Genomic DNA, 19,465 nt, shown 5'->3' on the forward strand with positions numbered 1-19,465 from the left:
GGGAAGCTATATTTTCCCTCTGCATGTATTATATAGAGATTTTTAAAGCTATACCAAAGGTATCCCAACGTTGCTTATTTAATGTATCAAAATGTTTCGTGATAGTGCTGGTTTGGTTTTTCTTCTTTGTGCATCTTTGAAATGTCTCAATGTAAGAACTAGTCTCTTAACTGAAGGGCTTTGTGATTTTATAGTTTAATTTTCAATATTTCTATTCAGTGCAGTATGTAAAACAGATTTACAGAGAGCAAACCATCTGAATACTTGCCAAGAGCATGTGATGGGGGGGAGCTAAAATATGTAAAGGTATAATATTGCATAATAGTATGAACCTCAGAATGATGTTCTCTATGTCAGAAAATACTTTTAAATGACTTTTGGGGAGGTTTTGATTTAAAAGGAAGCACCTGCCTTTTCACACTTTCTTTCTTTGATGTGTGAATAATAAACTCTCAGTGTAGAAAGTTGAGGAAAGTGCCTGGAAAAGTATGCTATTTCAGGTGCTTTGTAGACCTCATGCAATGTTTGTATTCTTTTTTTTTTAACACACGCACACACAAAGATTAAAACCAGGGCTTCTGAAACATGCGCTAGCAAAGAAAGTATCACAACTATCCAGTTATATTAAGTGTTCAAGTTAAGACATACTTATTGCCACCAGCAAGCAACGGTAGAAGAATGTGCACACAATACAGGCATTGCTACTCAGTGCTATCCATTCACTGCTATTATTACTAGATTATTTAACAATATTAGAAATTCTTACTCAAGGACTTCTGAAAAACTAGCATACAGATGCTATAATTTTTTTTAAATTCCTATGTGGTATGACCGTATTTCTATCTTGTGTGCCCCATTTGGTTTCTCTTGCTCTCCTCCACCTGCTTTTCTCCCATGTCTTCTTCATTCTGTAGATTCAGATCCAGGACATGCAAATGAAAGCTGGGGGGAGAGATTAATACCTACTTACAGGACATATTCAGGTAAATTAATTATCAGGTGAACTTACTATGGTTTAATTATTCCTATTAAAATAATAATTATACTACCTTTCATTTGTTCTTTTTATGTGACAGTGACCTGACTACAAACAGCACCCATAGTAATATAACAATGATGTATGCTTTCTTTTATTGGAGAACACCAAGTGTCCTGCAGAGAAAGCATGTTACATATGCTCATGTCTGTGATAGAAGGTGACAGTTACCATGTAGAAAAATTATTTAGGATAAAAATGTTTTCATACTAAATGCAATTGAATATAAAACAAACAATTACAAGTGTAATAACTGATAAAATAATTTACAAAAGCTTAGACCTAATGAAGTGTGAATGCAGTGGCATTCATGGATTCTTTCCTGCACAGTCTCTTCCCCCAATACCTCCCTGAGATCTTTGAAAAATTGATGGTGGAGGTTTACGTGACCATTGAAGGTGACATGACCCTCTTTGTTAACAAAAAGCAAAATGGCGGAGGAGGGGGTTGAATTAAGAGGAACTGAGCAGCTATAAGCTTTTAAACCACTGGAATTTCTTGCTGCAACAGAAGAACTTCTGGCAGAAGAGGGAGGGAAAGTTATTTCATCCAATTCCTCCACAGACTCCTTTCCCTGCGTATTTGTGTGTTTTTGACCATGAGGGTTCTGCAGTCTCCAGCATCAATGTTTTGGAAGTCTTAGTGCTGTTGGGGGAAGTGGAGAATGTGAAAGAATCATAGCCTTGTTCTTGATAAAGTCAGTACTAAAGTGTTTTCGACTTGATTTTGTCTATATTTGCTTCAACGGTCAAGGTGATTTAAGAGTTGAGACATCATTTAAAATTAAATATGTAAAGCAAATTTATTATTGGACAACAGATCACCTGAGTATAAAAATAAAAATTATGCCAAACAAGTTTGAACATTTTGCTTGTCTAAGATTAATAAAGTATTATAAGAGGAACTACCAGTAGCATAAGCACGGTAACCTTCTATTTCTCCAGTTGATCTCACATTAGATACACTTTGCACTTATGAATAAAGGCTAATATTTAGATTTATTATTTGAATATTCAGTGCAATATCCTTGTGAGAGGAATAAACAGGATGAACAGAAGGAATAAAATGAGAACTATTTTTGTTAAATTCTGATTGATAAATAAAAATAAATAAATATACCTAGGGTAATCCCATCTGTTGAAACTTTTAAAGGTAGCATTTATCTAAAAGTAAGACTGAAAGAAAATTGAGTAGTTGACAAATGTTGACAAGGGAGGGATCAGGCACTGCTCTGCCTCTGATAGTAGAATGGCAATTGTCTGAGTGGTAGGCTTCATCACCCTCTTCTGAGGATGTGAGGTCTTGAATGTCCTAAGATTCAAGTCGGTAGGAGCCAGGTGCTACTATTGTTTATTCATATTTTTATGTTACACATCTTTGAAAACTCATAATACATGACTATTTGAATAACCTTGTAATGCAAGTCTTTACAAAATAGTGCAATGATCTATTTAATTAGTGGTATATTGGGGTAAATTTCTTCCATAGACAAAAACCACACACAGAGCAACACAGAGATTGAATTACATTGGTTGGGGGAAAGGACATGATCTTGATCATGGCCATTCATGGTCTTTCTCAAATGTGATTTGTGAGATACAGAGGCAGGTGTGTAAACCGAGAGGAAGGGGAAAATGGAACTTATCTGTTTGTAATAATGATAGCTACCTACAAGAAGTACAAGAAAAAGCTGGAGAAATACTTCTGATGAGGACAGGCTTGCCCTGCCCCTATGATATTCCCCATCCTCAGTAATACTGATCAGATTTCCCCCCTTTCTTGGTCCTTGTTAAAGGTAAAGGTATCCCCTGTGCAAGCACCGAGTCATGTCTGACCCTTGGGGTGACGCCCTCTAGCGTTTTCATGGCAGACTCAATACGGGGTGGTTTGCCAGTGCCTTCCCCAGTCATTACCGTTTACCCCCCAGCAAGCTGGGTACTCATTTTACCGACCTCGGAAGGATGGAAGGCTGAGTCAACCTTGAGCCGGCTGCTGGGATCGAACTCCCAGCCTCATGGGCAAAGCTTTCAGACGGCTGCCTTACCACTCTGCGCCACAAGAGGCCCTTGGTCCTTGTTAGTGGAGTACTATTCTTTTGATTTGTATGAAGAAAGTTTTGTGATATGGGAAATCATTGAAGAGTCTATGCCAGCAGTTGTCATGCATGTTCTGTTGACAAATGAGACTGCATTTTACTGCGTAAGAACACATGGTCTATCATGGTCAATAGCATCTACTTTGACTTGTGGTGACTTTCAGCATTTCATATCACTTACTCTATCATTGAATCTGGGACCTTCTGCAAACCAGACAGATGCTTTGCTACTGACCCCTCACAAACACATACGCGCAATGCATTTATGTTCACAGCTATAAAGTTTGAAAATAATTTACTTTAGGTCATGAAGAGACTTCAGAGAGCACAGACTCATAGTTCAAACTCAGTATAATTACATGTATTATCTTTCACATTTTCAGCCAAGATTGGTTTCTGAAGCAGCTTACAATGTTTATGTTGCGTGTTAAAGAAGTTAAGTTTTTACAGATGCTTAGTGTATATAAGAGTCTTTTCTGGCCAGGGTTTTTTTTTTAAATATAGTCTCCAGAATTCAGATGTTCCCCTTCTGAAGACAGGGACAAAAAATGCAGATGTGCTGTTCAATAGTAAAAAATTCTTACGCTGTCATTCTGCTTATTGTACTGACTCTGGCTTTGTGACATCATCCACATTCCAGGCTCTTTCTTCTAGAAAGGAAAATACTGTATTTATCCAGTACTTTTTTCTCTTACGCACCTTAAAGCATTGTCAGAACTTTTCTCCAGAAAACATTTCAAACTGTTTAAATCTCTAATGTATTTATATGCACACTTTATTAAATCTCATCATGAATATCTGTCACGAGTAAAGTACAGATATGTGAAGCTGCCTTATATTGAGCCAAACTATTGGTCCATCTAGCTCAACTTTTTCTTCTCCGACTGGCAGTGACTCTCCACAATTTTGGTTCGAGAAGGGTCTTTCTTAATACCTTTAACCTGGGACAACTAGAGGTGCTAGGAAGTCTTAGCTGTTTAGCTTGCACAGCGTATGCTGAACCACTAAGCAAAAGTCCTTCACTAAAATACAAGCTATATTTCCATGAATGAAGAATATGCAAGAATTTGCAGATATTGTATGTCTACTTTTACATGAGTGAGTCCATCAAAATATATGCTGTACCACTGGGCCTAAGTTACATTTATGTGGAAAACATGGAGAAAGAAAGATTTTAGAATTCCCACCCACCTGCCTCTAATATAATTAAGTATCCCACAGTGCTTTGTAATAATAAGTGATGTAGATATAGTTGTGGTCCTAAGAGTAGCCTGTTTTCTCACAACAATGCTGTACAGCAAGAGAACTTGGATTATCCAAGGCTGTATGTTGAACTTTATTGATGACTAGGGATTTCAACCTACAAGTTCAGTATTCTCACCATTACATTATATTGGGTCAAGTCTGTTATGCTAAATATTTTAGATAATATTTTATGTTCCTGCCTTTTCAGGAATAAGAAAAAGAAATACTTGTAAAAATTTCCCAAGCATACCAGATGTTGTGACTCCAAACAATATACCTGTATTTTTCAATAATTTAATCTTGCATATGTTGTGATCAGCATTGTACTTACAAATGTATTGCTATTTCCAGAGAAGGACGTTCCAGAGAAAAAGAAAATGAAAAAAGAAGCTGGAAATAAGAAAACCGCACCAGTTAGCATTCTCTTTGGTTATCCACTATCGGAACGCAAACAGATGGCCCTTCTTATGCAGATGACTGCTAGAGACAACAGTCCAGGTAATATTGCATACATACGTAAGGGCAAATAAAATGCAAAAGTGCAGTGTGACTTCAGCCTGGTTCAAAGCAGACACATTTTTTCTTTTAATATTTTAATGAGATGCTTGATCTTGCTCTTTCTTTCTTTCTTTCTTTCTTTCTTTCTTTCTTTGTTTGTTTGTTTGTTTGTTTGTTTGTTTGTTTGTTTGTTTGTTTGTTTGTTTGTTTATATACCGCCCTCCCTTGAGGCTCAGGGTGGTTTACATGGAACGTAGAACAATACAAGGATATTATGGGTATTATGTATTATTATGGATATACTTTATGATTGACTGTGAGGAGACATTATGCAACACTATATTCTTGTGTCTTTTACATAACCCTCTGATTACTTATTGATTGTACTAGGTGTGAGAATAGTTCTGTAGGGTTTATATATTGTCATTAAAATTGTATGTGTCCTTTATTTGTTCATTTGTTTGTTTATTACATTTATATCCCACCACTCGCATAAGGGCTCGTGGCGGCTAACAAGATAAAACCCCAATACATAAAAAACCCAATAAAATAAATAACAATTTTGATCAAACTTGCCTTGTTTGCATGTATGATTTTCTTCAGATAATCTTCATAGCATTAATTAAAAATTAATTCACTTTCCGCTATCTCACTTATAATCTATAACATTTCCTTTTGTACTGATAATATTCCAAGTATTGGGGACCACTGTGAAGTTTTCGCTGCCTTGTCAGTTTCCACCAAAGGCAGGCAAGCTCCCTCCTTGGAATAAAGCTCAGACAAAATGAGCTATGTGCATATAAACTGAAAAGCCCATGACTATGACTCAGAATGCTCAGGGAACTTGGATCACCTTGGCACACTTGTAGATGTCAGGAGTGCCTTGGAGTTATAGGTGTCCTGTCCTCCAGAATTCTCTCTCCCTTCTTTTACTTTACTTATCTGTCCTCCTTCTAGAGAATGATGTGGTGATATTAGCAGGCGACCAAGAAGAAGATTAATTTTTGCCGCTTCACTCCCTTTCCCCACCCCCACAAATAATGGAAATTGCATAAACTTTCTAAATCCACAGTTACCATTTTTGTAGGGAAATGATAATTTCTCAGTAGTAAAAATGAGTTACAAAAAAAAAAATCTATGGAACATTTTTAAATCTTAAAAGGAAAATTGTGTTTATTGTTGGATGGTTTACTTTTTAAAGAAAGTTGTTGTCTCTAATGAATACTTGGTCTCTCTGGATAAAGATCATGTTGTTCGTGTGATTGTTATAGATTATCTCATGAAATTCTAGCTGCTTGAAGTTTTTCTCATAGCTACTTGTTCAAGATCATTATTGATCTTCCAGAAGTTCTTAATAGGAAGAAAGTCTCACCATTTGTGTGCAGTGTTAATGAATTGCCTACATTCTCCCTCTGAAATGAATTAGATAGTTACAAGGTTTTATTGAAGAGCATTCCATTCACTGTGGAAAAAATAAATTTCATACCTAAAATTTATTTTGTAGATCCCAACCTAAATCATCCTTTGCAGACAGCACCAGCACAAAAGAAAACTCCAAGCTCTTCATCACGACAAAAAGATAAAGTTAACAAGAGAAATGAACGTGGGGAAACTCCATTACATACAGCAGCAATTAGAGGCGATATTAAGCAAGTTAAAGAATTAATTGGTCTAGGAGCAAATGTGAATGTAAAAGATTTCGCAGGTAAGTTTGACAAGCAGTTTACCGCATTCAGATTTCACCACTTGCTTACAGCAGAGTTTCTTGGAAAAATCGTTGTCAGTCTACCTGGCATTCCTAATAGTCCATTTGTTATTAGTCTGCTGCTTGCCTCCTACCCTTCCTTCAAGCAGAATCCCTGAATTCCATCTTGAGTACACTTGCAATACTTACCTGCTGTACTTACTAGTGGTTAATTGCAATAAATTGGAGGAAAACTGGGAAACGAGGTAGAAAGAAACCTAGGGAAGGCCAAGCGTCTGACTCCCGGCTTTTGGCTAAGGTAGATACTAGAAGTGTGTAGGAATTGCTACTGGCTATTGGTGTAGTTGATCCTGAATAAAGCCAAATTTTTTTGAGAGGGGCTCTTTTTCAAGTATATTTGGCTATACCAAATAGCAGATGATGGAGAAGTTTAAGGGACTGCAGAGATTATTAATCTTCCTTTAGGGCTGTTTCCCACCTTTTGCTTTGGTTTCCAGGGCATCAGGAAGGAGGGGAAAGAGGCATCTCTGTAGCCCAATGGCAAAAGCACTTTAGGGGGAGTTATAAGTACCTTAGAGCCAATTATTGTAATGCTTTTGCAAATGACATTGCACTGAATATTTGTAACTTACAAGGTTATTGTCTTCAAATTTGAAGTCCAAGTAAGTAACTACCTTACTTTCTGCACTCATTTCCCAGGGAATAGGAAGGAGGGGGAGGGAATAGGATTTCAGATTAAGAAGGACACTGCTCTTTAATTAATCACAGAAGTTTGTTCTGTGCATGGGCAAAGAGCATAAAAACAAGGGTCTGGCTGAGCTAGATTCCACTGCTGAGAGAGGTTTGGAGAGTATGCACTGGTTTGACTTCAGCTGCTGCTCTTGACTCCGGCTCCTGCTGCCTGAGAGATTCTGCTGTGGCATTCAAATCAGAGCTTGTCTGCCTGGAGAAAATATAGTAATTAGTATAATAGAAGAGTATTTGTTGTAAAAAAAAATATTTTACTGTTAGTTGTTCTTTGGGCTTGGTGGCCTTTTTAAATTCCCTTTGGTTTTATTCTTAGGTTTTAGTTCCTTCTGGTTTGATGGCTTGCAGCTATTTTTGTGGAGTTTTGTTGTTGTTTAGGCCTGGTGGTAGGTTGTGAGGGGGCGTGGAGACCAAGGGTGCCTACCTTCTACTTCAGTTCTTGACTTTGGTTCTTTGGAGTTGGTTTAAGATTTGGTTAACTTCCCATTTTTGGTTATTTCATGGCCTTGATTGGGGGTGAGTGATGCATGTGTTTTTTTAAAAAGATTATACTTCATTCTCTTTCCACTGTCCTCCTTGTGGGGGGAATTTTGTTGCTTGTTTCCTCTGCTTTTTCCTCCTTTTATTTTTTTGGTCTGGTATGTGTGTGGAAGAGCTTTTGTTTAGGTTCTTCTTGCTTTATCTTCTATCTTAAGCCCTTTTCTCTTATCCCCCCCCCCATATTTCTAAAAGGTTGTTTGTTGGGGGGACAGGACATGTTGAGGTTCACTGTTCTGTGTTCCAAGTGTGTGCTTCTGGTTTTAAGGGCTATTGAGTACAATACTTACGTGCTACTAAATAGACTTTTAGTAATAAAAGTCAGTTTGTCAGTGGGATAACTGATTCTTGGGATCAAAGATCTCATGTGGATTAATAGCTATGTGGATTGGTAAACTACTGTGGAGGCAGAAGAAATTGGCGTGTCCTTCATCAGTCAGGTTTGTCAACTTTCATTAGTGTAGCCTTCCATTGACAGTTGCTGGATGCATCTCATTATGTTGATTATATTGTATAATGAGAAATATGGTAAGAGAATATGGTAAACAAATATCTCCTGAGTATATGTAATACATGAATGAATATTTCCCAAACAAATATATAGATGACACAGTAGCATAGTGATTTCCTTATTACTTTGTCGTCCCTATAAACATGCCAAGCAGTTGTCCTTCTTTTTTGTTAACTTTCGTGTGTCATGATGTATGTCACAAAATTTCAACATTTATAGAGCTGAAGCTGTTAGTTGACTCCAAACCGCTCAGCAGTGCATTCTCTGGTGATATTTTAATTGCCTCTCCTTGCAGGCACAAAAAATCTAAGAAGATTGAAAGTATTGCTCAGTCTTTAGAAATGAAAAATAGTGTTATCTGTAAACTCTTATCTTTGTTTTGTTTTTTAATGGCTGATAACTTTTTGAATGATTTTTTAATAATAAAACCTACCAGTACTGAATTAATTTGTATACAAGTTTGAAAATTAGGCACAGATTATAGTACTGTGTTATTAAAATAAAAATCTAAAGCCCGGTTTCCTTTACAATAGGTTGGACACCTCTCCATGAAGCATGCAATGCTGGTTACTATGACGTTGCTAAGGTTTTGATAGCAGCAGGAGCAGATGTGAACACTCAAGGTCTAGATGATGATACGCCTCTCCATGATTCTGCAAGCAGTGGACATAGAAAAGTATGTGCTGTTCATGTAGCCTTCCATCCCCACCCTTCATCAATAAGTCTAGCAATCAAAGCTAGATAAACATGAACAGTATGCATAATTTTAACTTTATGTCTTTGTAGTGCATTCTGTTTTACTTGCTTACGATGTAGTCTACAAAGTTCTTCAGAGCTATTGTGATTAAATGGTGGGATTTTTTGAGAGTAAGTGATGTGGAATTTAGACTGATATTTTACAATATTTATTTAATCAGAATATATTAGGGTTTTTGAGTACCTTAAAAATTAGATTAGATCTTACCAGTCTGTTCTATGAGCATGTTCCAGATAAAAGGAATGCCCCAACTAAAACAGTTGTTTTGTTGAAGGAATGCTCCTTGTTTTGGAGGAATCCACCATTGGAATAGATCTGTAGGATGAAGCCCAGTCGGATTTGTTTAAGGCATAAGCTTTTATGGTCCATTTAATCAGTTGCATGAAGTGTATCATCTGTTAGAAATAGGATATAGGGATCTAGAGGTTTGTCTCAGGTAAACCTGACCTGTGTTATGGTCCCCCTCATGCAGGAGGATGCCTTTACAAGAAAATAATAAGATTGAAAGATAATGAAATGTAGGTGGTACTGTTTGACTATACTATGGAAAGCTTAAATGTATAAAAGATAAGCTCAGTGATCATTCACAAAGTTAATAATAGGCGAGAGCACAGTACTATTCTGAAATCAAAGTGAGATAATAAATAGGCATGTCCCTGCCTGCAGAAGTCTACAATGAAACTGTCAATCTGTTTGTCTCTTGAGATTGTATTTGTAGATAAAAAATCACATGAAAGCAAATTTATGCACCTCGTTTCAGATTGTGAAATTGTTGCTTCGACATGGGGGAAATCCATTTCAGGCAAATAAACATGGAGAGAGACCAGTTGATGTAGCAGAAACAGAAGAACTGGAGCTATTACTGAAAAGAGAAGTTCCTATTTCTGATGATGAAGATGGTTGCTCAGGTCAGAAATCAGCTTTTGTTTACATTTATGTATGGCATGAACCTAAAAATCCCATTTCAGAACGGCACCCACACCAAGCCAGAATTTTGCTGAACCAAACTAGCCAGTTCAGACCTCCAATCTCCCATTGAGCTTGACATTTGGAAGTGGGAAGGAACTAAATGGGCAGGTTTGCAGTCACTTAAATCTAACAGCTGATGGGTGGACCCGTTCTACTCAGCAACAGGTGAAAACAACTGAACTGGGCAAAAGTCATTGTTTCAGGGGTTCTGAACTGATTCAAGTTCAGGCCGCATTTTGGCTTGTGAACTGGTTCATGGCCGTCCCTACTGATTGGCTATGCTTTTTTTTTTGTTTTAATTGTGAGCTACTCAAGTGTGCTCTAGAACAGTGGTCCCCAACCTCTATATCACAATTTTACTGAGGGTACTACCCGGGGGATAGTCTTTTGCCAAGGGATGTCGCCACCGCCTGAGCTTCTCCTCCACTTACTTTCCCATCAGCACCCCTGACTTCCCGCCGCCCACTGAGGGGCGCTGTCAGCAGTAGCTGCACAGTGCCACACCGAGGGGGAGCCCCAGCCATGGTGGCCGCTGGAGAGCACCAATGGTGAGCTGGCGGCAGAGTAGCAGGGCAGCCCTCGAGGCAGCAGCCAGGGAAGGAGGATAAGGAGGAGTCGTGGCCCGGTACTGACTGATCCACGAACTGGGACCGGTCCCCGGACCGGGGGTCAGGGACAGCTGCTCTAGAGAAACCACATACAAATTTGAGAAGGAAATAGTAATCTTGCTTTTAAATCTTGTATTGTCATATGACTATAGAATTATTTTTTAATGAAAGACTTTTACTATTTTCTCAGTAGGGACTTGATTACATCATTGCTATGATATTTCTCCTATGATTACACGATTACTGCACTGCAGTATTATCCCCTACCTTTTAATCTTTGCCCCTTCTTGTTGCTGTATGTTGGGTTTATGCTTTGTTTTAATTCTATGTCACAGAGCAAGAAAGGTGTTGAAACATTTGAGCAGTTCAGCTCAGTACTATCTATATTGAGACTTTATAGTTTAAAATATTTATATACCATCTATACATGTTCAAGATGGTTCATAGCATCATAAATGCATACATAAAACCATTTGAAAAATGAAAATCAACTCTATAAGCTAGTCTCCAAAAAACCTGAAAAATAATAACAAATTTTTACACAAACCAGCCAATAATGACCTTAAAAACATGGTATGTTAATTTTTAATATCTGCCTTGAGTATGAGTGAAAAGTATATAGAAAAATACAGAAGGAAACCTTGAAATCTCTGAGTTTATAATGTTCATTAATGATTGATTGAAATCCAAGGGGTCTTGCCAAGATAAATAGAAAATTAGCAAGATGAGAAAGTTTTTTTCTCTTTAAATAAATCTGTAAATATATGTTTTTATTGCAACAAATTCAGAGCAGTCCAATAAATTTCCATAGAATCCCAATGTTCTTGAATACTATGTTCTACTTAGTCTTGCAAAAAGTAACTTTTTCGCACAAGATCTAAATCTCATATTTTTTCTACATATTTTGTTCCACAATCATTTGCACTAATAAAAATAAAAACCACTACGTAAAGATGGATGAAACTTAAATATGGATTCTCTGAAATTGTCATTAATACTAAATAATTAATACTTAGCAGAAAATAAACATGTTTCATTTTTCTGTTTTAGACCTTGAAGAGACACCTTCTATAAATCCTTCTAGTATAGATGGAAATATGGATTCAGAAACGGAGAAAGAATCTGTAGTCAACGACAGCAAGAATCTCCCTAATAAGGCACCACTTTCATCTGCTCTTGATGAATATGAATTTAAAGATGATGATGAAAATGAGGTTAAGAAAATGATTGATGACAGGCATATTCCCAGGAGGGATTTGAGAAAAGATGATGAATCAGAAATAGACCAGAATAACTTATTTATGAACCAAGAAAAAATAACATTTCCAAAATCATTAAAAAATAAAAAACAGAAGCTCTCCAGAGTTTTATATTCAAGTTCTGAAAGTTCAGATGAAGACATTCTTCAAGACAAAAAGATCATCTCAGCTCCCTGTACTGTCACAGAAACTTCAAATTCTGATACAAAAATTAAAAAAGAGTATAGTTTTATGGAATATAAGCAGAAAGGAAAAGTGAAAAGAAAACTAAAAAATCAAAGTAAGAATAAAGAGAATCAACTGAAGCTGGAAAAAGAAAATTCCAGAGTAGCAAACTTGAGTGCTTCTGTATTAGAATCTTTAGACAAAACCAGAGAAGAAGAGAACTTTAGAAAGTCTTTCAGCCCAAAAGAAGATTCTTCATTGCACTTATTCCACATTAATGCTAGCAGATCTCCAAAGCATCCATGTGGATTAATTGAAAAACAGACAGTACCACTTAAACAAGAAAATGTTAAAACGTGTTTATCCCCAGGAGGGTCTGAAGTATCACTGCAATCCGAACTAGTTCGCTATGATCAAAATACAGACTCTGAGTATATACTAGAAAGTTCCAGTGGCAAACCTTACAAGCACAAAGATAAAAGTAAGCATCAAAAAGAATTTCTTTTGGAATTTGGTGAAAAATCTAGTCCTAAATTTAAAGAGGAAGATAATAGCCTCTCTTTTGAAAACTCTGAGAGTCTGATTAAAAAAATTGATAAGGAAGGAAAAATTCTTAAGAAGCATAAATTGAAACACAAAGAAAGGGAAAAGGATAAGCACAAAAAAGAACAGGATGTGGAGAAAGAAAAACATAAACACAGGGAGAATTCTAAGGATGGTCAAAGGAACATTGAGTTTGACCGCGAATTTTGGAAAGAGAACTTCTTTAAAAGTGATGAGGCAGAAGACATGTCATGTATGGACCATGACTCTCAGCTGTCAGAGAGGAAATCAAAGTTGGAAAAGTCTTTGCAGAAAGAAGAAAAATATGTAAAAGAGAAAAATTTTCAGAAAGACAGAAACTTTAAAGAAGAGAAGGATAAAAATAAAAAAGAAAATGATAAGGATAAGGATGAAAAAGTAAAAGATATAAAAGAAGAAAAAGAGGGTATACCCATAGATAAAGAAACAGAACTGTTTACTTTAAGTATTAGGGATGAAACAACATGTGCTTCTTTGGGAGAAAAAGAAGTAGATTTTGAAAAACAGGAGAAAACCTCAAAGGAACATAAAGAGAAACTAGAAAAACGAAATTCTGCCACTGAAAAAGACAGAAAGAATTTAGACAAGGAGAAAAAAATGAAATATGAGCATAAGTCAGAAAAAGAGCCAAGTGAAAATTTAGAAAAGGCAAAAGAGAAGCCAACAGAAAAAAATCACAAAGAAAATGACAAGTTAAAAAACTTTAATACTGTTAAAAAGTTTGATGACAAAGAAAAAAGTAAAGAGAAGCTTGAAAAGAAGCATGACAAAGAAAAAAATGATAGACACCTGTCTGAATGCAAAGAAAAACCATGCATTGAAAGAAAAGGAAAAGCTGAAAAGGAAGGTGAATATTCAAAGCTGGAAAAAAGCAAAAACAAAGAAAGGGATACAGAAAAAAAAGAAAAATCTAGAGAGCGGGATAGCTTAACTATTTCAAACATAAGACATACACCAGAAGAAAAGAGATGCAGTATTGAAAAAACGTTGTCCTTAAAAGAGAAGCCAAAAGATGAATTACTGAAAACTCCAGATGGAAAAGAGAAAGATAAAAAAGATAAAGATATAGACAGATATAAAGAACGTGACAAACATAAAGAGAAACTACAGCAAAATAGCTTAATTAAGCTAAGGCTTGAAACTGAAAAGCTTAAGTGTAAGCCTACACCAGCACCTAAAGATATTCGGCCTAAAGAAAAGAGATTATTAAATGATGATTTGATGCAGACAAGCTTTGAAAGAATGCTTAGCCTTAAAGATCTGGAAATTGAACAGTGGCATAGGAAACACAAAGAAAAAATAAAACAAAAAGAAAAAGAAAGATTAAAGAATCGATCCTGTTCAGAACTTAACAAAATAAAAGATAAAGAAAAAATTAAACAGCCACTTAGTGAAACAAAAAACAAAGAGCTTATTCGTTCAAAAAGCTCAGAATTGTCAGATGCTTGTATGAAAGAAAAACAATTGAAAGAGTCTACAAGTAATAGGTCCCAGTCAGTTGATGTAAAGAATGGTGCTGGTGGAAAATCAACATTACTGCTAGACAACAGTTTAAGTAGATCCCCAAGAGCAGAAAGTGAAAAAATGGGCCTGACATCCAGATCCATGTCCATGATTTCAGTAGCAAGCTCAGAGGATTCTTGCCATACTGTAGTGACTCCTCCAAGACCCGTAACTGAATATGATTCAGACTTTATGCTTGAAGGATCAGATTCTCAAATGTCTTTCTCACACTCACCCTTTTTACCTAGTGCCAAATCACCAGCTCATCATGAGACTGATAATTTACCAGAGTTGCCAGAGCGCAATAAAACACCTTTTCAAAACAGGCTTCCACCAGCATATGTTAGATCAGCATCTGTTGAAGATGTTAAATTTGTTCTAAATGACTGCAGGCCAGTTGTAGAAGTAAGACGATGCAGTATGCCAGCTGTTTATGATCATTTAAAGCAGTCCCGAATGACAGAAGAAAATAACCACAGTGTTATGTCCTCAGTTCAGAGTTATAGTGGCTCTTCTCCTAAACATGAATCCCCATGCTGTAATTCAGTTGAAAAGGATTTCCAAAATGATACATCATTATATTCCACTTCTGTGTCATCTCCAGCTCGAAATACTGATACCAAACATATTGCATCAGAGGCAGTTATTAAAAATGCTACTCAGTCAAGCCCACCAGGAGAAAGTAATGTGGTTTTGGAGCAGAATAGCCAGGCTACTATGAGTCTATCAAGTAAATCATGGGATGTGCCTTTGGAAAGATACAATCTTTTAAACAATGAGTGCAGCTGTTCAAATTTTGCTGGTTTTGAACAAGATAAATCTCTTCCAGGCATTCGTAATTCAGAAGACAAAACCTTGAAAGAGCAGAAAAGTTCAGAACCTTTTCTTCATCATGCTGAAAATATAGCAAATCCTTTATCACAGGAGGAAGCAGCATTTTTCTCTGTTCAGTCATCCTTCCCATCTCGGAGTCAACCAATCACAGAGACTCTTTATATGTCAAAGAACGCATCTTTACCAGATAGTAGCAGCCAAGAGCCTCTAATTGTTAGACACCAACAAAGTGCCGTTCAAGCTACCAACTCAACCTTAGATGTAGACACTAATGGTAAAAAGAAGGTGGAAAAGGCATTGTTTCTCTCAAACAATAAAAAGGCAGATGTGCTTATCACTGTGTATCCTGAATGTTTCCCTAAGGATACTGTACAGAGTTTTGAAAAGGATCTTACTGCAAATGACCCTCGCCTGCACTTTAATGCTAGTTCATCTGTAGTCAGTAAGCTCATTTATAAGACATCACAAGCTGGTGAACTAGGTAGTAGCATGATTGACCTTCGAGTACAAAGTGAAAAAGTTCATTCTGATAGTCTTTCTTTGTCTCATGTGACTAGTAATAAAGATGACCAAGATGTCCAAGAGCCAAATGCCAAAGTACCGAAAGGAATTACAAATGATTCTAATAGAAAACATTTTAATATAGATAGCACAGATAGCAGTGCAGCTGAAGAAAACTTGCAACAGTGCCTTTTGCCTTGTTTGGAAAGCCATTCACAGTTAACTGCACATGAAGTACATAAGTATAGTCCAACCATTAAATCAGAAGTCGAAGACACAATGGAAGACCATAAAGCAGAGCAATATGAAATTCCTCAGAGAATTACACGGAACAGAGCAAATATGCTTGCTAACCAGAGTAAGCAGACTCTTACTGGTTGCTCCCAGATGCCAGAAAGGGATTCTGACTCTTCTGCTTCCACAAAAGGCAGGATCAGATTAACAGAGGAAGATGATGCTCAGACACACCATCCACGAAAAAGAAAGCTATCACGTGTTCCTCAACCTGTGCAAGTGAATCCATCTTTGATACAGGCTAAAGAAAAAACTCATCAATCTTTGGCAGCTATTGTAGATGCTCTAAAACTAGAAGAGATCCAGCCATATAGTTCAGAGAGAGCAAATCCATATTTTGAATACCTGCACATAAGGAAGAAAATAGAAGAGAAACGTAAATTACTGTGTAGTGTGATTCCTCAAGCACCTCAGTATTATGACGAATATGTGACCTTCAATGGATCATACCTCTTAGATGGCAACCCCTTAAGCAAGATTTGCATTCCAACTGTAAGTAACCAAATATTTATAATAAATGTCAGTGTTCTTGATAACTCGTAAATGTCCGTATTTACATAATAATGTTTTACCTTTTGTTTGTTAACTTTGTATATTCATTTTTCAATGATAGTAGTGCAATATACTTATCATATGGAAAACAAAGGCATGTAATATGACAATGTAACAGTATAGAGAAAATTCAAGAAGATAGGAACAAGTAATGTAGTCTTAATGCCTCCCCTAAAAAATTCTGTCTTTCTCATGTTTCTATTAGTTTAGTACTGTGGTTCTCAACCTAGGGTCGGGACCCCTTTGGGGGTCAAATTACCCTTTAACAGGGATCGTGGCAGGGCAAGCAGCTTGGCCGGGGGGGCACCATCCACTCAAAAACCTTGTGGGATAGATCGAGATAGAGCGTTTGTCTGTCTGGAGCAGCGGAAACGAGCGAGATGCTGGGACAAGAGGCAGAACAGAACTGAGAAAACCTGGGGGGGAAAAACAATTTATATACAATTATGAGCAACGGATCTTCATGCTATTGGTCAGTTTCAGTTTAATTTCTGTGAAAGAACACTTGCATAATTTTATGGTTGGGAGCTACCACAACATGAGTAACTGTATTAAAGGGTCGCGTGGCATTAGGAAGGTTGAGAACCACTGGTTTAGTCCCATTGCTTACATATGGCTTTCCTAACCTTTTTGAGCCTGTGGGCACCTTTGAAATGGCTGCTACAGAAGATGGAGACAAATGCAGTACCTCTCTCTACACTCTTCCTGGAAAGAAGGAATGACTGAAGAAGGAATGAAACCTTACAGTGACTAAGGAAAACCCAGATCCTCTGTTCCTCCAGTGGAAAATCCTTTCAGTTAAATTACATCCACTCATAACAAATCTGCCTTACCCACCCACTTTTTAAACAGCTCACTGGGCACCAACTCACTTGGCAAGTGCCAAGTTGTTGTTGTTGTTGTTATTATTATTATTATTATTATTAGATTTATTTCCTGCCTCTCCCGATAGGCTTGAGGCGGGTCACAACAACTAATCCCATTAAAATTCCCATTAAAACATCAATCTACTTGCGGAATGCTGTCTATGATGCAAGATTTTCACTCCATTTTTATTTCCCTTTTTGGCTGAGCCTCTCTAGTTATTTCTTCTTTCCTGAAGAATTCTGGTTGTCCCACCCTGTCATCTGTAAATAAAGCCAGACTGGGGTGATGGGTGGAGTTGGGACTCATCACCTACCTGATTACCCATCTGCCCAACAAATGGCCAATCAGGTAGGCAGTCCCATCCCTGGCTGCATCCCCTCCAACTTCTTCCACGTGGAAGAAGTTCCATGTGGAAGAAGTGCCAGCCCATGGTAAGCCAGGCAGCAAGTGGGAGCTGGGAAGGAGGGGCAGGGCCTGGCACCCAAGGTGTGGAGGAGGTAGCTCCCACCCTGATCAGCTCCAGCCACCATCTCACCAGGCCTTGGCAGGGCTACCGAGGTCAGGGGAGAGGGAGAGAGCTTGCTGCCACTAGTGCATATATTCAGGCTGTTGAGAGCTTCATGAGAGTTTTCACAGTAACTTAGGATCTTTAAGATTGAGAGACCTTTGTTCCAGTGTTTCCTAAACACTTTCTTTGAGCATTCACTGACTCTTGTAGTTTCTAGAAGACTGTTGTGTTCTATCCAGTACCCAAGCCATTTCTCTAAACATACCCATACTTTTTGAGTTTTAACTGACTCTTAAGGTTTCACAAGGCAGTTTCTAACTACACCCAGGCCAGGAATATCTGCACTCTCCAAAATTATCTTCCTGTTTTGACAGATAGGAAAATTCTGTGCTCAGTAGATCTATCCCCTTTTTGGCCTGAATGAGAGTCTTTTCCTGACTACCCAATCTACTTGCCAACCTCTTCTAGTTCTTCATGTGAGTTAAACTGTTCTCAGTCAGGATTGAATTCAGAATGAAATCTCCTCAGCGCCCAGTTCATAAAAGGTTGTCTTCACTCAACTGATGCTAACCAATCAGATTCCTTAGATAAGCCTACTACTCAAGGCACTTTATTTCTATAACAAATTAAACCTTTACAGTCCTTTACCTGTTCATACAGTACTTCTAGGCTTTTAAAAATGCAGTTCATCACACTGATTTATGTGGCTTAAGAGTCTCTAGGACAACATGTTTTCTACAGACTTTTGAGAAAAGACTGACATAAAATAAGTGAAATCTCAGTTAGTTCACAACTGAAAAATAGGTATTTCTTCCAGTGGTTTTGTCCCTGTCCTCTTGCTGTATCTACCAAGTGGGGAAAGTTAACCAATTATTCCACAGGTATATCCTGAGATGGCAGGATGCTGCACTACTTATTCCTTTTTGAAGCCGTTGTGAGCTCAGGTTTATGTCAAGCCTCTCCTCTAGTTTCTCTTGTCTGTTGATCTTTGGGAGCAGAATAGAAAAAGCTTGTTTTTTATACCCTATAACCCTACCCAAAGGTTGGTGGGGCTGAGACAGCTCTAAGAGAACTGTTCTTTGAGAACAGATTTAAGAGGACTATGACTAGCCCAAGGTCACCCAGCTGGCTGCATGTGGAGGAGTGGAGAACCACCCCAGTTCTCCAGATTAGAGTCTGCCACTCTTTACACCACACTGGCAATTTTCTCACTTTGTGTACAAAGTCAGATCTCAGGCATCTCTTGTTATATAGAGCCCTGTTACATTTCCAGAGATGAAGAGATAAATTCATATACCAAATTCACACCATGGCTGTCACCATCCCTCTGTCTATAGAAGACAGATTGGCAAACTAACCCCACAAATGGTATATGGAATGTTCTTGAATATTTTGGCCTGATTCTATATTTTTGCTTTTATCCATGTACAGTATTTGTCTCATCAAAATAGTTGTTTCATGGATATTCCTTTCACAGATCACGCCACCTCCTTCACTGTCAGATCCCCTTAAAGAGCTCTTTCGACAACAAGAAGTTGTAAGAATGAAACTTCGTTTACAACACAGTATTGAGAGGGTAAGGCTACTATAAAATGTTGATCTGTTGAATTGATTTTGTGTACTACAAAGTAAAGATTGAGAGTTCCACTTCTAATCTAAAAGTTAATAATCTTAAAGAGAAGAGAGGATGAG

The 19,465-nt window shown here is 37.4% G+C and overlaps 1 protein-coding gene across 3 annotated transcripts in view; it reads left to right on the forward strand.

The window, feature by feature from the left end:
- The window catches only part of ANKRD12 (ankyrin repeat domain 12), a 57,195-nt gene that overhangs the window by 24,724 nt on the left and 13,006 nt on the right, over positions 1 to 19,465 (forward strand). For all 3 annotated transcript variants that reach the window (XM_077352747.1, XM_077352749.1, XM_077352748.1), the window contains exons 4-10: positions 915 to 983; positions 4,728 to 4,874; positions 6,379 to 6,579; positions 8,908 to 9,050; positions 9,892 to 10,039; positions 11,759 to 16,338; positions 19,251 to 19,349. In XM_077352747.1, the coding sequence (XP_077208862.1) occupies positions 915 to 983; positions 4,728 to 4,874; positions 6,379 to 6,579; positions 8,908 to 9,050; positions 9,892 to 10,039; positions 11,759 to 16,338; positions 19,251 to 19,349 (5,387 nt within the window). The remainder of the gene's footprint in view (positions 1 to 914; positions 984 to 4,727; positions 4,875 to 6,378; positions 6,580 to 8,907; positions 9,051 to 9,891; positions 10,040 to 11,758; positions 16,339 to 19,250; positions 19,350 to 19,465) is intronic.

Source organism: Paroedura picta, chromosome 9 (assembly GCF_049243985.1).
Source record: "Paroedura picta isolate Pp20150507F chromosome 9, Ppicta_v3.0, whole genome shotgun sequence".
NCBI lineage: Eukaryota > Metazoa > Chordata > Lepidosauria > Squamata > Gekkonidae > Paroedura > Paroedura picta.